General features: G+C 33.4%; 1 protein-coding gene across 8 annotated transcripts in view; it reads right to left on the bottom strand.

Moving 5' to 3' along the window:
• PPFIA2 (PTPRF interacting protein alpha 2) overlaps positions 1–18,049 on the bottom strand; it is a 432,283-nt gene that overhangs the window by 98,666 nt on the left and 315,568 nt on the right. For all 8 annotated transcript variants that reach the window (XM_069491029.1, XM_069491033.1, XM_069491031.1 and 5 more), the window contains 3 exons: positions 14,165–14,386; positions 5,339–5,485; positions 4,188–4,322 (listed from right to left, as the gene is read on the bottom strand). In XM_069491029.1, coding sequence (XP_069347130.1) covers positions 4,188–4,322; positions 5,339–5,485; positions 14,165–14,386 — 504 coding nt within the window. The remainder of the gene's footprint in view (positions 1–4,187; positions 4,323–5,338; positions 5,486–14,164; positions 14,387–18,049) is intronic.

An 18,049-nucleotide genomic window follows, 5' to 3' on the forward strand; every position in this document is an offset into this window, starting at 1 on the left:
ATCAATTCAGAAGCAATGGTACTATTTTATGCAATAAATTCCAATTTATTCTATGAAATAAACATTTAATATTTCAAATCTTGTGTGCTTATGCAAATTATACTCAATATTTGTACATTTTGCAAGATTTTCCTTCTGACAGTCTTATTTCATAAATGTGTAAAATAATAACGAAATAACAAATAACCAATTTCTTTCCCCCATGTCTTCCTCAAATTTCCAAAGCATACATCACAGAAAGTGAACATGGTCCCCAAATGCCATAAAATGGTTTTATAATATCATCTAAAATTTAGAGTTCTATTAAGAATGCAGTAAATAGGTCAAAATGCTGTTGAAATTATATACATTCATAAAGGTATCAGCAATCCTTCAAAGTACATTTTCACAGGCAGTTAGTGATATCAAAATTAATGACACAACTGATTCAAGATAGTCAAGACATGAATATTTCAAAAATACAAGTTTTCAAATGTCTTTAAAACTTCTACTCGTTTCTGTCTTACTGATTAAAAATACACCCAACACCAAAAACACACAAAACATGCCAAAACTGTGACAATTCACTTCAGAGATGAGATATGAATTCTGTTTTGTCTAAATTACTATATTATTGCTGATACATCTTATTGATACTAAAAGTGAATAAAATACTTCATGGAATTCAAGATGAATTATGTCCTTGATGAGGGAATATGCATTTTAATTAAAGAAGTAGACATACTAAATCAAAAGATTAGGAGCCCAAAATAATCTTTATTAGTTAATTGTGTATAAACTTGCAAAAGCAAAATTTTTAGTTTTATCCATAGCCATTAATCAATAATCAATAATTCTGACTTTCTAAAAGCTTTAAATAAACTTCACCTACCCCCCCTGAACCCCCCCCCCCAACACACACACAAAAAGAAGAAAAGATAGCCTTATCAACCAAAGAGTAAATTCAGACAGAATTTCTAAACAATAAATACTGGAACCAATTTTCAACCAACACTACTGATTCATGTTTATATGATCTATGTAAAGACTACATTTTCATCAATGGTGTAAAAACAAACACCACACAGAAACAGTTTGCTGTATTTTGTACTCCTGAATGAGAAACTAAGTTTATCTTGATTTTACTCTTTGATATGATATAGGAAAATTTCAAATGAGCTAGAATTTTAGAATAAACTATAAGCATAAGTGGTTTTGAGAAGAGCATGAATTTGCTCAGAAATGGAGAAAAAAATTAAAGTTATAAAGAGGAGGGCATAAAAAGAAGAAAAATAAAAGCAGCAGATAGTAAAAGTAGAAAAAAGTATATATAGGCCAAATAAAATGTTTGAAGTGTTAAAAATACCATTGAAAATATAGGAGGCGGGGCCTAAGCTAAGCAGAAATCTTTTTATTTTAGTGAATAGTCAAAAATGTTAAGAAGTAGAAAAATACCATGATGACCAAGAATAGTGAAATCTTGAAAACAAATTGAAATAAAAAAAAAGCAGGTTATAAAAATAGTCCCTAAAGTTGTTAAGAACAAAAGACAAAAAAGTTCAAGATTGTTGAAAACAAAAACTGTGGGAGAACAAGGGAGAAAGCAATCCTCAAATGTTATGTGTACCTGATATATATTGTTGATATAGAACCAGTCAGAAGAGAAAATGGTAAAAAGAAAGAGTGAATTATAGCATTTGAAGACTTAAGTGACTGATTCCAGATAGTCAATACATGAATTTTTCAAAAACACAAGTATTTATTTATTTATTATTATGTTTTTTTGTTTTTTTTTTGAGACAGAGCTTAACCCTGTTGCCAGGCTAGAGTGCTGTGGTGTCAGCCTCGCTCACAGCAACCTCAAACTCCTGGGCTCAAGCGATCCTCCTGCCTCAGCCTCCCGAGTAGCTGGCACTGCAGGATTACATGCATGAGCTACTGCATCTGGCCCCCAAATACAAGTTTTTAAAGGTCTTTAATAGTTCTACCTTTTCCTCTCTTACCTATTGAAAATTCACCCAATGCCAAAACCACACGATTATTCTTCTCATTTATTCTATAAGAAGAATAAAAATTTTCTGAAAATGAGGAAATCAAAAAGGTCCAGAAACAGTGGAAGTTTGGCAAGATATTAGGTAGGAGTTCACTGAGGAAATTATTTTGTGTGCCAAAGATAATACAGTAAAAAAAAAGTTCAAGACAATAAATAGAAGAAGGACAAAAAAGATAAGACACCTATTCTAGTGATTTTTTTATATTCTAAATTAAAAATTCTTAAGAATATTAAAGCCTTATAAGTCAAATATTATATTATCATTCTCAGTCTATCAAAGATTAATCTGGAGCAATGATTCACTGAACTTTAAATTGTGTTTCTTTCTGGTATTTTAGTCAGATAATACTGATGACTATTTTATGCTAAAATTTTACGAAAATTATTTTTCTTATTTAGTCACTCATCTAATTCCCCTCAAAATAATGCAACACAGTAAGATATCTCTTTATGAAAGTTCTTTATATTCCCCATATGAAAAGCCTAAACATAGATAGCTTAGTTTATGTTATTATAATCATTTAAAATCTGTTTGCAAAAAAAAAAATTAATACTGATATGTTTAAATACTTTTATATAGTTTAGGGAACATTTTTCAAATTAAATGATAAATTTATCTTTATTTTAGAAAACAAACATTTTTGAAATTGTCAAAGGGGTTTATTGGCATGGTCTGTGACTACAGAAGGATTTAAATTGTAATCTTTTACTTTTTTATTTTTTTATTTTTATTTTTTAGGAGATGGACTCTTACTCTGTTGCCCGGGCTGGAGTGTGATCATAGCTCATTATAACCTCGAACTCCTAGGCTCATGTGATCCTTCCACCTCAGCCTCCCAAGCAGCTGGGACTACAGGTGTGTGCCTCCACACATGGCTAACATTTTAAAAAATGTTTCTGTTGAAATGGGGGTCTCACTATGTTGCCCAGGTTGGTCTCAAACTCTGGGCCTCAAGCGATCTTCCTCGGCCTTCAAAAGTGCTGGGATTACAGGGATGAGCCACTGTACCTAGCCCCAAATTATAGTCTTACCCTAATCAGACTAAAATTTTATTCAACTATTTACTCCAACACTGTTTAATAGACAACCAACTATTCCAATCCTTTCTAATCCTGCTCTACTTTGTCCAATGTTGTTTTTTCATTACTTGATTAACTCCCCTATTTTAACCAATGAGCAGATAAGTCTATTGTTCATATTTAATTATTTATTTTTTTAGGAAAGTGGATCTGTATGTGCCTACTTCTCCATTGCTGCATCAATTGTTTGGGCTAATCCTTAAGGCCAAAATTTTCAACTTGAAGTTCATATGTCTATCATACCCATTTATTGCAGTGGCCTGGAAAACTTAGCAAATAGTAATGATTGTGTAATATCTAAAATATATGATTATTTTTGAATTGATATCAAAAGTCAATAATGCTTTCAGTGACAAAATAGACGTTTATATATACTACTGATGTGTATATACACTTTGAATAAATCTCATTTCCATTTGACTATAAGAAGTCAGAATCATCCTTTTTAACATTATAATGGTTGCAATATTCTAAAATATGCAGATAGTTGTGGAAGCTAAAGGTCATACTGCAGCAGAAAATTTTGAACATTCTTCAGAGGATTATTGATTTTAATTTTTCAGAAGAAATTACAACTATAAAAACCACTTTCTGACTAATGGCTTTAGATTTCAGACTTTTGTAATTCTAACTTCAAACTTCTAACAAGTTTTATCATACTAAGAAAGGAATCAACAGGGTATGATATTTCCTACACTTTTCATAGCAAACAATTGGTTTGAAGTCTATTAAATTGTTATGTCCCATATGTACATATAACATTATCATTGTGTGTTTATCTCCATGATTATCATGTGCAACTATTACCATGGAAAACTAACTATAACAATGACATGAAATTTTGGTTGTTTTGGTAATGTTTAAATAGGCGAAGGGATCATCACATTTGTATATCAATTATTCATGTTAGCATAAATATGTGTAATAAGAAAAATTCATTAAATAACAGACCAAATAGTAAAGATTAAATAAACTTAATTTTCACAAAGCTTAAAGAAAATCTTTATAGATTCCATTTTGATTGCCACTGTTTCTACAAGCATATTTAGGTAGACCAGTTGTTATAGTGCAGTACCTTTGTTAGGGCAGCAATTCTCTGAGCCAGTTCAGCCTCTACTTCAGGTAGGGTTTCAGCCTTTCTCATAGTCTGCTGCAACTTTTGCTCAGCTAGCTCAAGACGTTCTTGTAACTGTCTGTTTTTCTCTTCCATCTGAAATAGGAATGATAGTAGAGACGCTTAAAAAGTCAGATTTAGGATAGTAAAGACCACTCGGGGCTTTGCATTCAGCCATTAATCTAGATTTAAAAGCAGCCACTGCCACACCTAAATGTGCAAAGTAATGACTGTAGTCATGTTTTCATATATTACTCATCCATTTTCCTTAATAAAATTCAGCACATTAAAAATCAGAAAAGCTCTTCCCATTGGCAGCAAAACAGAAAGGAAATTACTCCTGAGTATAAACTTGAATAAATGGAATATAGTTCAGTACTAAGACTTCAGATGTACCATAATAGCAAAATATTGAAAATCATAGTATTATACAGGAGTGAGAGAAGGAATGTAACATGATGACTGAGAGTCCAGTCTCTGGAGATAAGTTTGGAAAACTTTTTCTGTAAGGGACCGATAGTAAATATTTTAGGCCTTGTGTATCATACGGCCTCTGTCCAAATTACTCAACTCTATTGTGGTAGCACAAAAGCAGCCATAGACAATGAGGAAGTGACTGGGCATGGCTATGCTCCAACAAGACTTTATTTACAAGAGCAGGTAGCCAACCATGGGCCATAGTTTGCCCACTCTTGCTATAGAGACCAATAAACTTACCTTTTCATTATTGGCTCTGTCATTTACCAGACGTGTGACCTGGGGAAAGTGTTAATGTGTCTCAACCTTAGTGTTCTGAGTATAATAACTGCACCAACTTCATAGATGGTAGTTAGAACTAAGTGAGGTAATGCATGTAAACTGTTTAGTACAATTTCTGATTTATGTCTAGATCAAAATAAATAGCCATTTTTATTACTATCAAGATAAATAATTTCTTTAATTTTCTAGAAAGCAAATTTCATACTGAAAATCATATTTGTTTAGAGAATTCTAAATTTGAGAGAATGTTTAACCACTCATAAGCCAAGAAAGACTCTATTTACCCCATGTTTTATGAGAATGGTGGGAACGCATGCACGGACCAGAACAAAAGCAAGACAGTGATACTAAACCTGCCGTAGGATGGCCTCTTTATTTGCCAGCTCATTTTCTAGTTTATCATTCATGTCATGTATGGAGGTAGATTCTCTCTGAGCACTGAGGTAACGTTTCTCAAGGGTCGTGATTCTTTCTTCCATATCTTCCTTCTGTGCCATGGCCTACAATTAAAATAAAAAGTCAAATTAGATTCTCAGATAATTTAATGCATTGTTTTGCTATTTAAGTAAAATAGTAAGACATAAAAACTATTGCTTTTTTTAAGCGAATACTCATTCCTTCCTTTTCATGGAAGGAATGCAAGATTTCATGTGAGTTTTCCTGACTGATCAGTCTAAATTCTTCTTGCATCATGGGTTAACCCAAAACTTGCTGCTCCCTGAAAATGCAATGGAGTACATTTTGAAACTGTCTACTGTAGAATTGACATCTTTAGAAAAGAAGTGCATAACGAGCAGTAGAAACAAGTACAATTGCAGGTAGAGTTGCAAATCATTATTGTTAAAATGGTGGCTACAGTTCTAACTTGCCAATCAATCTTCAAATAATGGATAACAAATACCATCCTTATTCTCACCTTCAACATAAGAAAGAGTGACTCAGCAGTTAAAAGAGTAAGCTAAAAAAATGATATATTTGAATCATATTCACAATGAATTTAATCAATTGACTTAGGAACTTGACAATTTCCCTTGCTGTATACATTTTGATTAAATATAAATTTAGAGAAGTCAATGAACACGTAACTACAGGAAAATAACAATTAGTGCAAATGGAGAAAACCATGGCATTGATATTTTATTTTATTTTATTCTTTTTATTTCAGCATATTGTAGAGGTACAAATGTTTAGGTTACATATATTGCCTTTGCCCCACCTGAGTCAGAGCTTCAAGCATATCCATCCCCCAGATGGTGCGCACCACACCCATTAGGTGTGAATATACCCATCCCCTCCTCCCCCCTCCCACCTGCCTGACACCCAGTGAGATGAATGTTACTACTATATGTGCACGTAAGTGTTGATCAGTTAATACCAATTTGATGGTGAGTATATATGGTGCTTATTTTTCCATTCTTGTGATACTTCACTTAGTAGAATGGGCTCCAGTGCTATCCAGGATAATACAAGAGGTGCTAGATCACCATCGTCTTTTCTGGCTGAGTAGAACTTCATAGTATACATATGCCACATTTTATTAATCCACTCTTGTATTGATAGGCACTTGGGTTGTTTTCACATCTTTGCAATGTGAATTGTGGTGCTATAAACATTCTGGTGCAGATGCTTTTTTATAGAATGTCTTTTTTTCCTTTGGGTAGATGCCCAGTAATGGGATTGCTGGATCAAATGTTAGTTCTACTTGTAGCTCTTTGAGGTATCTCCATATTACTTTCCACAGAGGTTGTACTAGTTTGCAGTCCCACCAGCAGTGTATGAGTGTTCCTATCTCTCCACAGAAAACAATGGTAATCTATCTCTCCGTATCCATGCCAACATTTATTTTTTGGGACTTTTTGATAAAAGCCATTCTCATTGGAGTTGAGTGATATCTCATTGTTATTTTGATTTTCATTTCCCTAATGATTAGAGATGTTGAGCATTTTTCATACATTTGTTAGCCATTAGTCTGTCTTTTGAAAAGTTTCTGTTCATGTCCTTTGCCCACTTTTTGATAGGGTTGTTTGATTTTTTCTTGCTGATTTTCCTGAGTTTTATATAGGTTCTAGTTATCAGCCCTTTATCAGATGTGTAGCATGCGAATATTTTCTCCCATTCTGTAGGTGGTCTGTTTGCTCTCTGTTGATAGTTTCCTTGGCTGTGCAGAAACTTTTTAATTTGATCAGACCCCATGTATTTATTTTTGTTGTTGCTGTGATTGCCTTTGGGTCGAAAAGTCATACCATGCTCATGGGTCAGTAGAATCAATATTGTTAAAATGTCTATACTACCCAGAGTGATCTACAGATTCAATGCAATCCCTATTAAAATACCAATGTCATTTTTCACAGCTCTAGAAAAAAATAATTCTACGCTTTGTATAAAACCAGAGAAGACCCCGTATGGCAAAAGGAATCTTAAGCAAAAAGAAAAAATTGGGAGGCATCAATTTTCCAGACTTCAAGCTATACTATAAGGCTATAGTAACTAAAACAGCATGGTATTGGCACAAGAACAGACACATAGACCAATGGAAAAGAACTGAGAACCCAGATATAAAACCATCCTCATATAGCCATCTAATCTTTGATGAAGCAGACAAAAACCTACATTAGGGAAAAGAATCCTTATTCAATAAATAGTGCTGGGAAAATTGGATAGCCACATATAGAAGACTGAGACAGGATCGACCTCTCACCTCTCACAAAAATTAACTCACAGTGGATAACAGACTTAAACCTAAGGCAGGAAACTATAAGAATTCTCAAAGAAAATGTTGAAAAACTCTTATAGATATTGGCCTAGGGAAAGAATATATGAACAAGACCCAAAGGCATTGATATTTTAAACAACTTAATTTATAGGTAATAATTTACAGATGAATTTACCTTACTAACAGTTTGCATGAAAATTAATTAGTAGATTGATAATCTACCTTATTGACAAGATTTTGGGGGAAAATTAGCTGTAGAAGTGTGTCTCATGGGTCTGGAATGGTTTCTGGAGAATGTTGGTAGTGTCTTTATATAAGGAGCCTAGAATCAAGGGAATGGTGGTAGTTTTCATATATTAACCAGATTAATTTGATCATTTATTTCTAATCAGTCTCTATCACTCTCCTCCTGGGTCCAGAGCCAGTCCTGCTTCAGTTACAGTGCAGATAACCTTTCTTCCAATCATCCAAAATAAATAGAAGCCCTAATGGACAGTCCTTCTCTCACCACCACCTGGAATTTTAACCACATGCACACGAATCCATAACTTCTAGCTTTCAGTATAGAACAAATGTTCCACCTTTTCCTAGAGGTTAGTCATTATCTGTCCTCTGGGTTCTATGCTTTTTCTCCTTTAGGGATCTCAATCACTTTTTTCTCCTGGATTTTTAACGTGATAATAGGGGTAAATTCCATAAGAACAGCTGAAACAGTGAAATTGGCTTACAAAGAAAGTGGTACAAATCAAAGGGGTGAAAGCAGAAGAAAAAAAGAAGGATTCCAAAAACATAAAAATGACAATGGTAAGTTATCTTTTTGCCTGACCTTTGAACATAATTGAGTTGAAAGAAATTTTAACAAACTGTTAGAGAATATGGGTAGATTTATCATAGTTTAAAAAATAAATAAGCAAGTTAACATCTCAGGTAATTCATAAGATCCTGGAAAAACAGAAATTTTTACCACAAGAGAGATATTACCATAGGAAACTACTACTTGGATCAATTGTGAAAATTATTCACAGTCATAAAAATGGTAACACTGAATGTGATTTTGAGATAACTATAATGGATGGATGAGTGAAAGAGAAAGTAAGGGTAGGAATAAAATAGGTAGTCTTCATCTAATATACTAGCAAGACAGATACTAGGTTTAAATAAGAGAAAAAATACCAGAACTAATGGATGAAAGGGTTGAAATTAACAATCTCAGGGAAATGAAGTGAAAACATGAGGTGAGAAGTAGGCAGGGAATGTGCGTGTTCTTGTGTTTATTTGTGTACTCCCTTGACATTATTTGACTTTGAAAAATTATATATATAAAAAAATTAAAATTAATTAAAAAGTAATATATCTACTGTGAAACTCTTCAAAAACATGAGTATTGACATAGTATATACTTTCTCCAAATCCTAGTTTGCAATAATTATTAACTGTTGTCATGGGTAAATGTTGTTTACCTTTACTATGCTTCACCTTCTTCGTATATTTTGTTTGGTTAGGATACTATTAATAATATTTGCCATATAACATTGTTGTTAAGAAATAGGTAACATAATATTTTAAGTGCTTTGTATGGTGCCTCATGTAGAACATACCCTCAATAAATAATAGATGTTTTTTTAAATTATTAATCACTATTATGTCCACAATTAGCAGATCTAATTCTATGGCATACATTATATGCAGGAATCATTATATACAATTTTTACTGCATTTTTGATTTAGGGTATGTGGGAGATTCAGTTTTTAACTGCAGGCTGTGTTGCCAGAAATAAATTTTGAATTTACAAGTCAGAGAAATAGCTTTTCCCTCTGTGTTATTTAATTCTAAAAGAGGAACATTTTCAAGTCCCTAAAAACTGCAACCTAAAAAAATGATGGAAAAAAATAAATAATGATCTGTTGACCTAAAGTTTATGCATAAATTGGGTTTTATTATATCTGATAAATATAACTCTATAGCAACTTAGATCTAAGAGAGGGAAAAATATAACTACATCTTTCAGATAATAGAAGAGACAAAATCAATAGTATTAATTCATTTAATCACACAGTGAACTTTTGAAGAACTTTTATTAGGAAGCTGGAAAGATAAGCTGGTTTTATGCACAAAACAAAATACAATTAAAATACTTAGTGAAAATTTTAGTATTTTTCACAGCCATGTATTTAACAGATATTATTACCTATACATAATTTATAAATTTTTAGATTAAAAAGTGAAGAGCTGGAGCCCGTTCTACTAAGTGAAGTATCACAAGAATGGAAAAATAAGCACCACATGTACTCACCATCAAATTGGTATTAACTGATCAACATTTCTGTGTACATATGGTAGTAACATTCATTGGGTGTCAGGCAGGTGGGAGGAGGGCGGAGGGGATGGGTATATTCACACCTAATGGGTGTGGTGCACACTGGGGTATGGACATGCTTGAATCTCTGACTCGGGTGGGGCAAAGGCAATATATGTAACCTAAACATTCGTACCCACTAATATGCTGAAATAATATATATATATATATATATATAATAAAAAAGTAGAGTGCTAAGCCACTTTTATGAGATTATTTTTATGTGTATTTTGTCTAGCTTTAGTCCAGCTTACCTACTCTAACAGGTCAAAATCAATTTAAGGATTTTTTTTTTCAAGACAAAACTTTAAATGAAAGTAAATTTTGGATAGGTTTCTTTTTTGACAAAGAAAAATTACAGGAATATATTCTGAAACCACTAATGGAACAAAATTATAAAAATCATTTTAGATATATTAGATTATCCTCACACGCAAAGACAAATACATTTTGTTTTTTTTTAATTATATACTTGTTTTTTCCTATTGCCTAATTTTTCCTTCATTGATTCAACAAACATTTATTACCTGCCCAATATATAAATCATACTGTGCTAGCAATACTATAGGAGTACCAAGAAAAATTAACTTTTTTTTCCTACTAAGAAACTTTAAAGTAGACTTTGTGTGACCACAACCCAGTAATATATTTTTCAGGAAAATAAAAGCAAAATATAGGGCTTTGAGTATGAGTAATTTCTTTTATAAGTTCTTCTTTTGTAAGATGATTTTTCACATCTTCTTGCTTATTGGAAAGAATAAACAAAAGATTGATTATTTAGGGGGCAGTTATATTGTAGCTGAATTTTTATGATAGTTGCTATTGTATTGTGCTGATTTGTGAAGCAGTTCATAGTGTAAGAAGCACAAGTTTTACGGCAAGCCAATCTTGTTTCTTGTTGGTGCTTGGGGACAGGGCAGTACATAGGCCTTGGGCACGTCACTGTACCTCATTAAGCCTTTGGGTTCTCATTTGAGAAAAATAGAGATAATAATAAGTACTTTCCCTCTAGGGCAGGAATTAGAGAAATTTAACATAATGCAACTGTAATAGTTTTCACGTTATTGTTCCTTTAAAAATCCTTAGCAAACCAGAGACCTGTAGCTTGAGATGTAAATCTTTCAGTGATATTTTATTCACCCTCCCAGTGTTGTGTGTGCATGTCTCTCTCTGTGTGTGTGTGTGTGTGTGTGTAAAAAAATGTGATGCTTCCAGAAAGGTAGTCTGAGTATAGGCTTCTTTCACAGGTCTTATCATCTCTGTCACTTCCTACTGTCTTGCACCTGGCACTTCGCACATTTATATTGCCTGCCTGGCTCTGAAAACATTTGTGCTTGCAACTTCCCTTCAAAGGTGGATGATAAAGCATATTCCTTTCTCATGAAACTCTTCTAAAATTTAATTACATAGAAATTATGGAGCTGATAAGAATAGCTGTATTTTAAAAGAATTCTTTGTGAAAGGACAATGCCTTACCCATTAGAATGGATTCCTAATAAAGAGCACCGGCATCAGAGGACTGACATTTTCCATCTGACTGAGCTTTTTGTCACCTACATCCAGACACTGTTAGTATCAAGGAGTCATTTTTAAATGGGCAACAAGGAAGGGGGAGCTGGAGATACCGGGCTCTGTCTTTAAGTAACAATGGTTTAGATAAGCATGCATAGAGTAGCTGAGTGCTAAAATTAACTGCTGACTCTCCAGAACCAAAAGGATGATGAAATACAGAATGAGCAAAAGATCAAGAAATGGATGTAGTGATTTGATAGCCAGAAATCCTAGTGATTCCTTAACAGTGATATACAAGAGGGGTTAAACTTCATCTACTTTGTAAATTCTCTGAGTTTGGGCTGTGAGGAGGAATGAAGAGGAAAGATGTATCCATGAACTATTAATTCATAAACCATTGTTTCATTATCTGTGCTGAAGTGGAAGAGTCCACCACTTCCTGGATCATCTATTTTTTTTTTTTTTTTGAGATAGTAGACCTTGTTTTAGTACATATTCTGATAACAATAATGCCTTCTGATATGTGCTTATTGTAAACACTTACAAATATACATTCTTTCAAAAAAGATTGTTTCGAGTGCCTATTTTACACTTAATAGCTGTTTAGGTGATTAGAAGAGAGCAGTGAATAAAACAAAACAACAAAAAATCCCAGCCCTTATGAATCTTTGTGTATAGTTAGGGATGGAAGCATATAAGAAAAAAGTAAATCAGTAAAATATATGCTGTGTCAGATGACAATATGTGCTGTGGGATAAGTAAATGAAGAAGGAGAGTGTATATGTGTTAAAAGCAAGGTCAGGGAACACTTTACTGAGAAGACATTTGAGGAAAAGGCAGTGGGAAAAGAAAATGCAACAGAGTAGGTCCAGCTTGCTTAAAAGGCAACCTAAATTGAACAGAGTGGGCTAGGATGGGAGAGTAGGAGATGATCTCTGAAAGGTCAGGAGGGTGGTAGTAGAGATTGTATGTGGCTTATAGACCACTGCAAGGGCTTTGATATTACTGTAAGTAGAATAGGTAGCCATTAAAAATTTTAAGCAGAAAAGTGACATGAGCTGACTTACAGGCAGGCTACTCAGGCTGCTGTATTGAATATAAACTAAGGCAAGCTGAAGGCAGAAGCAGGAAGACCAGTGAGGACACTATTATAATGATCCAGTGAGAGATAGTAGTTGTGTAGAACAAGGAAAAACCATGAAGATTGTGAGAAGAGGTCCCATTATGGATATATTTTTTTGTAAGATAACAGGATTTACTGCAGAATCAAATGCAGTGTGTGAGTGACAGAGAGATACCAAGGACAGCTCCACATTTTTTGGCCTGAGCGCTAATAATAATGGATATGGAAGACTGCAGGAGATTCTGGCTTGTTGAGGAAATATCAAAAAAAGTGTCTTGTAGATGCTAATTTTGAGATACCTCTTAGTGATTTAGATGTAAGCACCTGGAAATCAAAAAAGACAGAAAAGCTAGAGATATAAGTTGGGAGTCATAAGGCCATAGGGGGCTTTTGAAGCCATAAGACTGCACGACCTTACCAGGGAGGTAATGGTCAGTTGAGGAGAGAACACACGCCACAGTTGGGGAGGGAAAGTAGACCCAGTAAAGGAGCCTGGGACGAGGTTAGCAAGTAAATTTGGAGGAAAATCCGGGAAGTGTAGTGTGCTGTTTGCCCAGTGAAGAAGTAAGTGCTCCAGGAAGGGAAGAGTGGTAAGTGGATCAAGTGATTCTAAGGACTGAGAATTGGCCCCTGGATTCAGTAACATGGAGGCTAATAATGACTTTTATGAGAACAGTTTTATTGGGTCAGTGGGGGCAAACGTATGATAAAACAGGCTCAAGAGAGAATGAGAAGAAAATAAAAAAGATACAAAAAAGATAAAAATATATGATTTAAAAGAATTATGCAAAAATGGAAAAGTTGAAAAGTGACAAAATAAAATTTTATAAATATAAATAATTTTCCTTTTAATTGGGAGCGAGAAAGTAAAAAGATTCTAAACTTGCACCTTAGCAAGTAAGATGATTTGGCAATGTTACAAATAAAATATCTGCTTGTATCTCTTGTAGTAACTTTAAAGTACTCTCTCTTTTAAGTAGATGAAACAATGTTAGGTCTAACAAGAATTGAATATATAGAAAAAGAAAGGTTATGTTATATATGTGTATATATGTATATTCACACATATATGTTTACATTTATTGATACAAAACCAAAATAAGAGATGGGAAAATTTAAAGTAATGTTTTGAGCATTCTCATATGCTAACAGTATAGCAATTCATGATTCATACTTATATCCAGGGTTATTTACAATTAAATGCTTAAATTTTTTAAAAATTATGAAAAACATCAGAATGTCTTTGTTATATCTGACACTTGATTCCACAAATTTCTTTTCATACACTTTTAAAGAGTTCATGAAGTAAACTATTTTGCCTTACTGAACAAGTTTCATTACCAATATAATGCATCTCAAACTATGGTCTTTTGGGAAGAAGTAAAAAGTATAGACCATTAGGGGAAATTATGGAACGAGCATCTAAGAAGCAGCATTCAGGAATCAAAGACTGAAAGTGGTATGAATCACTTACCTCCCTAATGTCCCTTTGATATTTGGTGTTCATTTCTTCTGTTTTAATGAGGTCCTTTCTTGCTGTCTCTGCTTCCTGTTCCACCTCTCCCACTCGGGAAGAAAGGGCTGCTAAACGTTCTTTCATTTGGGCCATTTCATAATTTTGCTTTTCAAGTAATTCTTGTAGTTCGACTATTTGACTAGTTTCATCAGTTGAGTCTATAGAACCATTGGACAAACGCTGCAGGAATAGAAAAAGAAAAGGCACTTAGGATTTTCTTCATCTTTAATTTAAAATTCATGAACTTAAAGAAATGAAACTGATATAGCTTTCACACTGAGAAATAAGAACTTCTGAAAAGAAGTAGTTTTTCAGGAAAACAAAGTTACTGATAAAACTGTATATTGTCATTAAAATATGAAGGTAGATCAGTAATATTCAAACAGGTTAACAGATGCATTTATTATAAATATACAATAGTATATTGATTTATCACAGTATTTTATTTTTAATTAGGTACCTATTTTTAATTAATAGGTAAGAACATAGAAACTGTGTAATGTTTTTAATTTTTTATTCAAGATACTTTTTGAATTTGCAAGCTTTATTTTCAATAACATTCAGAAAAAGAACTTACACAATATTTTTGATTAAAGAAGATTATTTCCGCTGTTAATCTGATCTAGCTGGAACAAAGGCGTAGCATAGAAAAGTATTGATTTCTATATTGCTGTCAACATAAAAATCACATGTGCACACAACCCACAGGAAGTAGGTTGAAAGGAGTTAAATATTTTGAGGTTTATTTTTCCACTTTATGAAAGAGATGCCTAGAAGCCAGGGGTTTTTAGAAGTAAATCTTCAGAAGTATGCCTCACAGGCTAAAATCCAAAATATACAAGGAACTCAAACAACGTAATAGAAAGAAAACAAATAACTAGATTAGAAATGGGCAACAGACCTGAGCAGACATTTCTCAAAAGAAAACAAATGTCCAGCAGACACATTAAAAAAAATAAAAGCTCAATATCACAGATCATCAAGGAAATACAAATTAAAACTACAATGAAATATCACCTCATACCTGTTAGAATAGTTATTACTAAAAGTTGAAAGAGAACAAGTGTTGCCAAGAATGTGGGAAAAAAGGGAACCCTTGTACATTGTTTGTGGGAATGTAAATTAGTACATCCATGATGGAAAACAGTATGGAAATTCCTCAAAAAATTAAAAATAGGAGTACCATATGATCCAACAATTTCAATACTCGATATAAAACCAAAGGAATTGAAACCAGTATGTTGAAGAGGTATCTATAATCTCATGTTCAATATGGCATTATTCACAACAGCTAAGATATGGAATCAACCTAAATATCCAGCAATGGATAAATGCATAATGAAAATGTGATATATATACACAGTGGAATATTATTTGGCCTTAAAAGCAAAGGGAATACTGTCATTTGCAACAACATGGATGAATCTGGAGGATGTTGTGTGAAGTAAAATAAGCCAGGCTCACATGGACAAGTACTACATGATCTTGCTTTTATGTGGAATCTAAAAAAGTCAAACTCATAGAAGTGGAAGATAGAATGGTGGTTACTAAGGCTAAGGGAAGGCGGTGGTGGTGATGAGGAAAAGGGAGATGTTGATCAAAGAGTAAAAAGTTTCAATTGGACAGAAAAAATAAGTTTCAGTGATCTACTGCACAGCATGGTGACCCCAGTAATAATGTATTCTATATTTCAAAATTGCTAAAAGAGTAGATTTTAAATGTTCCCATCACAAAAAATAATGAGGTTAGATTACGGATACATTAATTAGCTTGATTTAATCATTCCACAATGTATACATATATCAAAACATCACATTGTACCCCACAAATATATACAATTATTATTTGTCAATAAAAAATTAAGGAAAGAAACTATGTTCCACAGCCTAGCTGTGTGGAGAAGCTTTGTGGTGAGAACAGTGCAGCAATTTGGGAGAAATAACTACTAAGAAAAAGAGCACATCCAAGTAGAAAGAAAAAGTATGGAAAAAAGCAAAGAAAGTACAGTCAGTTCTGCTGTAATGCTTATTTAACAACATGAGCTTATTCCAAGATGATAGATATATTAGAAAACAATTTTGAACATAAAGTAAATTTTTTGTTTTCTTTTGTGCAATTTTGTTCCTGAGAAGCACTGGCTAAATGTAGGAAACCACACCTAGCTGAACCAGGCCATACAGGAATACACGATGTGCACACATGCACATTCCTCAAATATCTAATACTGACCTCAGTTCTGCATGTGTGTTACAAATTTTTCCCTGCACCTGTATTACAATTTTCTGTCTGATTTCAGATACCTCTCCTTCCACGACTTTACAATAAATGAAAGCCTTTAACCCTTCTAACACCCATATCCACAAGCAAACTTCAGGTTATATTCAGGGGAAAGAGCCTTATTGATCATTGCATTTATGCAATTGTTAACCTTTTAACATGTGTAAAACTATGCTACCATTTTTATTAGCTTTCTACCTTTATTTTAATGTAATATCAGTAAACTTTTTACTGTTATGTCACAAAACCCATTTACCCCCCAAGCTCTGTGTTTTTTATTGCACAATTTTGCATTCTCATGATTTTCAGAAATGCAAATGTCGCATAGAGCAGAATTGACTGTAGGAGAACTGGGAAAGAACAGAGAGCATCATAACGCAGTGAGAAAGATAAAACACAGTGAAAGGGAAAGCAGACAAAGGCTAAAATTATTGCTAAGTCCAATAACCTAATACAATGTGAGAGCATGGAAAAACATGGGCAAATCTAAGTTAAAAAGGCAGGGAAAGATGGAGACAGAGTCAATTGCCTTTTTTTCAGTTGACTGGAGTAATTTCTCATCATGAGGAGGTAGAAATTCTATTAAATCTTAAACTTGACCAGTTACTTGTAGATTGTGTATAAAGTTTGAAAATATTTGAAATTACATCAAAAACTCTCCAAATCACTCCTCAGTTATGTCAAATTTGGACATAACTGAGTTGCAATTGATTTTAGCCTTCTTTCCTAATCCAGTTCTCAATTGCTGCCTAACGATTATATAAAATGGCTTTTCTGACGTCAGTGTGCAGATAGTTGTGCAATATTAAAGTTCACAGTTTTCTTCCTTTGAGAACAATTCATAAAGACTTGCTCAGCTCTGATTTTTCAGCAAGCAGCCCTCTTAGCAGCAAGGAGAACAGAGACTCTCATCTAAGGAGGATGTTGCCAACGGACTGCAGCATGCGCTCCAACATTCCTATGCATTTGTAACATTGCTCACCCCTTTTATTGGATAGAGTTCTGTATTCATATTACAGGAGTTCTGTGATCAAATAATGAGTGATATTTTCAAAGCATTAGGTCTGTGGATCCAAATTTTATCTTAAGAGTTAAACCAGTAACCAGCAGGGACTTCTTGTGAATAAAATTTGGAAACCGTTACTAAAACTGTAATACAATTGTACTAAATGATTAAATTAAAAAACACTTCTTAAAAATAGGAGAAAATATCTTTGTTCCTGAGGTAAACAAATGTAACTTGATATATTCAAACAATGAAAAAGAACAAGCTACTGGGATCTCCAATAACAAGAATGAATCTCAGAAACATGCTGAAAAAAAGAAGCTATAAAAATAATGCTTACTATGTGATTCCATTTTAATTAAATTCTAGAAAAGACCATTATAATCTATAGTGTCAGAAAAGCAGACTGGCTGTTTTCTGGGCATGAGCAGTGGGGAGTGGTATTGTCTGCAAAGTGGCACAGGGGCACTTTTAAGAGTGTTGAGAATGTTCTCTATCTTGATTGTGGTAGTGTTTACATCGATACATACATATTTATCAAAATCATGGAATTATGCACT

The sequence above is a fragment of the Eulemur rufifrons genome, chromosome 16, assembly GCF_041146395.1.
Source record: "Eulemur rufifrons isolate Redbay chromosome 16, OSU_ERuf_1, whole genome shotgun sequence".
NCBI lineage: Eukaryota > Metazoa > Chordata > Mammalia > Primates > Lemuridae > Eulemur > Eulemur rufifrons.